General features: G+C 27.4%; 1 protein-coding gene across 1 annotated transcript; it reads left to right on the top strand.

Annotated features, from left to right (window-relative positions):
- Positions 1 to 1457: 1457 nt before the first annotated feature.
- LOC107492933 (proliferating cell nuclear antigen) lies at positions 1458 to 3498 on the top strand. Its single transcript, XM_016114011.3, has 4 exons — positions 1458 to 1926; positions 2302 to 2454; positions 2565 to 2662; positions 2786 to 3498. Exons 1-4 carry the CDS (start codon positions 1608 to 1610, stop codon positions 3014 to 3016), a joined length of 801 nt encoding a protein of 266 aa, XP_015969497.1. The 5' UTR covers positions 1458 to 1607; the 3' UTR covers positions 3017 to 3498.
- Positions 3499 to 8033: the final 4535 nt, after the last annotated feature.

Raw genomic sequence — 8033 nt, 5'->3', positions numbered from 1 at the left:
GTAGAAGATATTATTCTATATCTATTAATTGAAGAATTTGAATTTTAAAATTTAAAAAATACTAATAACAAAAAGATATTAATAAATTTTTAAATTAATATGCATGTATTATTATTCTTGTTATAATGTTAAAAAGAATATATATCATCAAATCCAATATAATTTAATATATGCCAACTTAATATATTGTGTGTTGTCTTAATTATTTTTTTCTTCGTTTTTTAATGCTATTTTGTTCCTCCTCTAACAAAAATAAGAGTTAAGTTTAATTTTAATTTTTTTTCTTTTACTATTTTACGATTTTTTACAAAATTATTTTCTTTTATTATTTAACGATTTTTTTACAAAATTTAAAAATAAAAAACAATTAATTCAAATAATTTAAATTTATTTTATTTAATATTTATTATAAAATTAAATAAAATTAAAAATAATAATTTTTAACTAATATTTTTTGTTTACGAAATACTTTTGTAAGAATATCTATAAAGATGGTGGAGAGACCGAAAATGAAAATAATGCAGGCGTTAAAATTGGAATAGGGAGGAATTTGAAAGTGGGGTTTTAGTGTGTAACTTTAATTCTGATCAAGATATGTTTAGCTGATATTAGGGTGTTCAAATTCAAATCGATTTAAATTAAACCGTTCATCTAATCTAATTTAAATTGATATTAGGGTGTTCAAATTCAAACCGATTTAAATTAAACCGTTCATCCAATCTAATTCAAATCGAAAATTGATTAAAATCGCACTAATTCGAATTTGATTGGATTCTATTTTTTACAAATCGCTGAATCGGATCGAATTTCGGATATACTTTTCATAACCGACCCAATCCAATCCAAATCGCACAATGTACTATAATATTATTATTTTATTATTATATTTATAATTATGCTTATAACATGTGCAATTTATTATACATTTTTATATTATTCAATATTATTATTATTTAATAAATTCTTTATGTTTAAAATGTTATTTATTTATTTATTTTAACTAACCTATAATTATATTTCTATTGTTACGTTATCGTTAGCTTTTAAAAGATATTGTTGAGACTTGTTATATTATTATTGATTATTTAAAATTTGATGTTAAGACTTGTTATATGTATTTAATTTTTTTAATTTACAAAACCATAAATTTAATCCAATTCAAACCGCTTGAAATTGGATCGGATCGGATCAGATTTTTTTTTTAAAGTCATCCAATCTAAACTGCACAGCAAGCAAATTTACTGTTCAAATTGAATGAGTTTTTGAATTTTTGACTTAAAACTCATTTAAACCGCATCCCAAACGCCCCTAGCTAGCTGATATACAATTGTGTGCGTCACATCATATACCCAAATTACCCTCCATTGGGGTTAGGAAGAGTTCCCTCCACGCGTTGCCCAAAATAGTGATGGCGGGAACTTAAATTTATTTCATTAAAATCAGATCCCGCCCATCCCTTCACAGAACCTTCCGCTATATAAACCCCTTTCCCTCCCTCTCTCTCATTCCCTCTTTCGTTCTATTTATCCGACCAATATTCCCTAGAAACTCAAAACCCTAACCCTACCAAGACAAAGCAAGAAAACCTCCAAACCCCCATTTTCAAGATGCTGGAACTCCGTTTAGTGCAAGGTTCTCTGCTGAAGAAGGTTCTAGAAGCAATCAGGGAACTCGTGAACGATGCGAACTTCGATTGCTCCGCGACTGGGTTCTCACTCCAGGCCATGGACTCGAGCCACGTTGCTCTCGTGGCCCTCCTACTGCGGTCCGAAGGGTTCGAGCACTATCGGTGCGACCGTAACATCTCGATGGGGATGAGTCTCAACAACATGGCCAAGATGCTACGGTGCGCCGGAAATGATGACATCATCACCGTCAAGGGCGATGACGGCAGCGACACTGTCACTTTCATGTTCGAGAGCCCAAGTACTATTCATTTGCCCAAGAAATCTTGATTTCAATTTCTCATTTTAATTTTGTTTGGTTATTTCTAGGGTTTTAGAGGATAAGAGGCATGATTTTGATTCTGTAGTTGATATGAGTTCAGTTGTTAATAATTGTACAAAATTTAGTGTTTGGTGTTTGGATTTCTAGGATTGTAAAAATTCATATGCAGGAATTCGGCTTTAGTGTTTAATTTTAATCAAGATAGTGTTCAACTGTGTATTGTTCATGTGTTGGAGTCTGTTTCTTGTAGTGCAGCTGTTATGTTCCATTTTAGTTCAAGATCTGAATTATGAAGTTTTGGATATTGAAAAGATTTGTAATCTGACTATTCTCTTTTTTTTTTATGTCTTGAAGCACAAGATAAAATTTCTGATTTTGAGATGAAGTTGATGGATATCGACAGTGAGCACCTTGGAATTCCTGAGGCAGAGTACCATGCCATTGTTAGAATGCCGTCTGCTGAGTTTGCTAGGATTTGCAAAGATCTTAGCAGTATTGGTGACACTGGTAACTTGCTTTGCTCTGAATTTTCAGGGATTTTATGGTGCTATCTGTTTTCTTTTGGAAGTTAATAGTTTAGCTGATACAATTCATTCATTTTGTGATGAATGTTGTAGTTGTCATTTCTGTTACTAAGGAAGGTGTAAAGTTTTCCACAAAGGGTGATATTGGAACTGCAAACATAGTCTGCAGGCAGAATTCTTCTGTGGACAAGGTAATGGAGATTTATTTATTTTTTTTGTAATCATAACTTTACTGTTGTGTACAATTTAGTTCTCTTGTAATTTGAAATACATGCTGATTGATGGTTTTACATGGTATTTGGTTGATATTGCAGCCTGAAGAAGCCACTACTGTAGAGATGAATGAGCCTGTATCCTTGACATTTGCATTGCGGTACATGAACTCTTTCACAAAGGCAACTCCATTGTCTAACCAAGTTACCATCAGTCTTTCAAATGAGCTTCCAGTTGTGGTTGAATACAAGATTGCTGAGATGGGTTACGTCCGCTTCTATTTGGCTCCCAAGATAGAAGAGGAAGAAGAAGAGACAAAACCTGAAGTTTAGGTGTTGGATTGACTCTATTGGGTCTTTAATTCGGTTGTAGTATGCCTTGATACATCTTGTTGAAGATATTTTTACCCTTGTTGAAGATATTCTTACAAGCATCTTCAATTTGATCAAGAATAGCCTTCCTCTCGTTACCATTGGCATTCTCTTAGCTAATCACTGGGAAGTTCTCCATCTCTCTCTTTCTCTTTTGTATCACTGTGTGTTTCGTTAATTAATATGTTTTGAGTATGCAGAATGGGAAAGGAGAGTGCTATTTATAGGAATTATTCTAGGTAGTTAAATTAGTTTTATGGTGATGATATTCCTAAAGTTTCATAAACTGCATGCATGCATGCTATGCATGCTTTTCAATTAGGCTTGTTGAGACCTTTAATGGTTATATCAAATATCATATGCTAAGTTGCGTCGTTGAATTTTCTGATGCTCTCTCAAAGCATCAAGTTGCAATAGTATTAATGCATTATTATTTCCCCTAAGCTAGTTGGAGTTTTATCACGTGTTTTATTGGAAAGTAGTTGCCACAAGCTAGTTAATAGTTATAAAATTCAATTCAACAAGGATCTATTTTTACCGTTCAATTGTAAAATTTTATTAGATATTAGTCCCCCTAAATCCCTTTTCTGTTACTTAGAACAATGATCAACAAATGGATGTGTATGTTTCATGCTGCTGTTGTTTTGATTAGAAGTTTATGAATTGCCACAATTGTATGTTTCATGCTGCTTTTGTTTTGATTAGAAGTTTATGAATTGTCACAAGCAAGAAACTTAAAATCAACACGATAAACAATATCCTGGACTACATTGTCTTTCTGGTGATTTTTTTAAGTTTCTAAAAAAGCAGAGGAAAAACAGGCATTGGTGTTTGAAATCTGCTACTCTTTACATTAAAATTGAGGCGCTTTGGTTATTTAATCTATGCGAAAATTCATCAGCTGCCATTAATAGCAAAATCAAAATACTCTACAATCTAAGGAATCAAGGCAACTGTTACATAGTAAAGGTCCAAATTCTTAACAGGTAAAAGCAAAGTTCTACTAAATTTCCAATCATACTCTAGGATATTTGGTCAACAATATGGGCGGATCGATGTTTACTATAGTGTACAGTTCTTTACAGCTTAATGAATCACGGATAAATTCTAAAAGAATGATGTAAGCAAACATTTACAATGGCTAATGTTTATCTTTTGAAAGATTAATATGCTTTCTTCTTTTCCCTCAAATGAATCTTTTAAAAAGAAAACAATTTTATGTTTGAAAATTATATTTGGCATGAATTTTTCTTCCTTTTCCAAATTACAGCTCCTTTAGCTTTTGCTCTTTTTTTTTCTGGGACAATACTTTCTATAACTTTTATAATAAATCCTAATATAACAGAGTAGATAAAAGGGCTTTTATACAACCTAAATTTTTTTCAGTTGACGATTTTTGGCTAATTGTATAACTTTTATAATAATAAATCCTAATATAAGAGAGAGAGTGTGTATTGATATTTTTAAAATAATGGGTACACAAAGTAAGAAAAAATAATAAATAAAGCTTGACTCATTAAAAGAAAGAGAAAGTATAAGCGTATCATTTATATAACAGAGGGTTAGGAAGTATTAGAGATATGATCATTAATGTTATATTGTCTTATCAGATTATGCTTTTGGGATGAGTGAACTCTAAAATCAGTTTAAGTTTTTGGAATAAGTGATTTTATGACATAAGATGTTTAATACTATGAGTGATGTTCATTTTATTCATGGATCAAAAATTTAGTCTATTATACACATTATACACTTAAGTCATTGTTCCCTAACAGTACCCAAATAGCTATGAAAGTAGCCAAATGAATGGGACTTTTTTATCTATAACAATATATAAAGCTAATACAGAGAGTTGACCATGATTTTGGTGTCCAATTTTTTTGGACTATATTAACCCTACAATAAACTATTTAATAAAGCAAATTATAAGGACAAAATAGACATAAAATTTGTTTTAAAAAATCTAATAACTTCCCACTAAAATAAAAACAGTTTTGTTACTTCTATTAACTTCCCACTAAAATGAAAACAGTTTTGTTACTTCTATAAATATAACAACGCATCTTCCATTGCCTCCATCCACTGCAGTTTGGATTTTACTTTTCTATATTTTTCTTGCTGTTCTGTTCTTCTCCTTTCTTCAACACTCTCGCCTCCATCCTCTTCCATTGCATTCATCCATTGCAATTGCAAATTTCATTGAGTTACTACTTTTACGCATAACATTCACTTATATCTCTTCTCTTTAGTTTACTTATCTAATTTATATTTTCAGTCATTTCTATGTTTTTTAATTTATTCTCAACTTTTGACGTATGAAAATAGTACTGTATCTCCTTTTATTTTTATCAATTTAATGTAAAAAAAATAATTTTTTTTGTCTTATCAATTTGATGCAGAAAGAAAACAGTTTCTTTTTATTTGATATCTGTTTTTATTTTTTTATATGTCTTTGACTATTAATGATTGAATGAAAAGTTTCATAAATATTTTGTTAATTATTTTTAAATGCTTTGTAATAATTTTTTTTCATTTTCTAAAATATTGATTATGTAGAGTATTATGTTCGAAATTTGAATACATAAATATTTACTTTAAAACTAAATTAAATTATTAATTTTATCTACCACAATATTATTTTTTATTAATTATTAGTTTGACAGATAACACAATAAATGTAGCAATATAAAAACTTTGTTAATTGATTTTTCAAAATTTGGCGACCTAAAATAAGAATTTTGTTAATTGATTTTATTAATTTCTTTTTTATTTTTAATCTATTTTACATTAGATAATATTATTTTTTATTAATTATTAGATTGACATATAACATTTAAATGTGGCAAGATAAGAACTATGATATACAAAAATCCAATAACTTCCCACTAAAATGACAGTTTTAAAAAATGTAAGACAGTCTGTAAATTGCTAATAAATAAAAAGAAAATGGACTGGTATGAATATCAATATCTTCACATTCTTCATCATCTGTTTTGTTTAATTCTATGTTAGTTTTAGTTTATATCGTTTGTTCTATCAATATCTTCATGCTTTGTTAGTTTTAGTTTATATCGTTTGTTCTGTCATTGTCTTCATTCTTTATCATGTTCATATTTTGTTTAATCTTATATTAATTTTAATTTATATCCTTTTGTTTTGAGTACGTTATCCTTTTAGTAGTTTAGTTTTTACTTTTCTGTATTTTTCTTGCTATTCTATTATTCTCCTTTCTTCAACACTCTCGCCTTCATCTTCTTTCATTGCCTTCGTAAACTGCAGTTGTTAATTTCATTTAGTCTTACAGCGGTTACTATTTTCACATATAACATCCACTTATATCTTTTCTTCTCTTTAGTTTACTTATCTAATCTATATTTTCAATTATTTATCTGCCTTAATTTATTCTCAGCTTTTGACATATGAAAATACTACTATGTCTTTTTTTTATAAATTTAATGTAAAAAGAAATATTTTTTTTGTCTTATCAATTTGATGCAGAAAGAAAACAGTTTCTTTTTATTTGATATGTGTTTTATGTTTTTTATATGTCCTTACCTATAGTAATTGAATGAAAGAGTTCTATAAATATTTTGTTAACTTATTTTTTTTAAATTACTTTGTAATAATATTTTTTTAATTTTTTAAATATTGATTATGTAGAGTATTATGTTCAAAATTTGAATACATAAATATTTATTTTGAAAATAAATTAAATTATTAATTTTGTCTACCACAATATTATTTATTTTACATATTGGCTAAGTTATTTGATTGGCATATATATAGGACGCAAGAAAATTCGCACCCATCAAAGATTCGTTAAAAACATTAATATGTTAATTTCCTAAACTATCTAAGCTATTAATTATGTAGAGTACTGGATTTGATATTTAATTATATAGAGTACTATGGTTGACATTTATTAATTTTCTAAATTGTATTGCAAAAATATTAGTTAATTTTATATTTTTTATTTATCACATAATTAACATATAAAAGGTAAAAAAAGCCTACACCTATCAGTAGAATGAAAATTTCTCACACATATTTTGTTAACTTCTTTTTCTTATTTGTATTCTATTTTACATTGGATAATATTATTTTTATTAATTATTAGTTCGACATATAACACAACAAATGTAGCAATATAAAAACTTTGTTAATTAATTTTTTAGAATTTTGTTAATTGATTTTGTTAATCTCTTTTTATTTTTAATCTATTTTACATTAGATAATATTATTTTTTATTAATTATTAGATTTACATATAATAACATTTAAATGTGACAAAATAAAAATTATGTTATACATTTTTTATTATTTCAGCCTTTATAATTATTTTCTTCTCTTTATTTGTCTAACTATGAGCCATGTAATGTAAGTTTTAATTTATTATTTTGTAAACCATTTTATTTTAATAGATTTTTTAATTAATTTATTTTATTGTATTTTTCTTTTACTTTAAAAACTTTAAGGGTCTAATGATCTTCCGTTTAAACGATTCTAATTATACGATCAAGAAGTAGTTTAAGAGAATAGGTTTGAATTTTGGTAATTTATTAAGTCTAACCTTTATACAAAAAGTTAAAAATATTCTGAAGTCTGAACTTAAAAAACTATTTAATAATAAAATTAAGTTTGTTCAAGATCGGAGAGAGAGAAAGAAAAAGTTAAAATTTTTTAACTAATTACAAAAATTCACTACCATCAAAGCCATTAAATTTGAGTATATTAAGTGAGGATTAATAAGAAGCAAACCAGAACGATAGGTCTAAAAGTTTTTTTATCTCTCTTTATATAGTGTTTCACTTTAAGTAACTATTTTAAATAGATAGTATTCAAATAACAAACAAAATAATAAAAAGATTCGCATTAGATTATGAAAGTTATTCTCATCCTTATAATACAATGGCATTATTTCAAAACATGTAAAATAAAATAATAAAGTACACTTAAATTAATGTGCACAATAAAATAAA

This window comes from Arachis duranensis, chromosome 6, assembly GCF_000817695.3.
Source record: "Arachis duranensis cultivar V14167 chromosome 6, aradu.V14167.gnm2.J7QH, whole genome shotgun sequence".
Lineage (NCBI taxonomy): Eukaryota > Viridiplantae > Streptophyta > Magnoliopsida > Fabales > Fabaceae > Arachis > Arachis duranensis.
The sequence above is the reverse complement of the archived record's forward strand: the minus strand, read 5'-3'. Positions and strand labels throughout refer to the sequence as shown.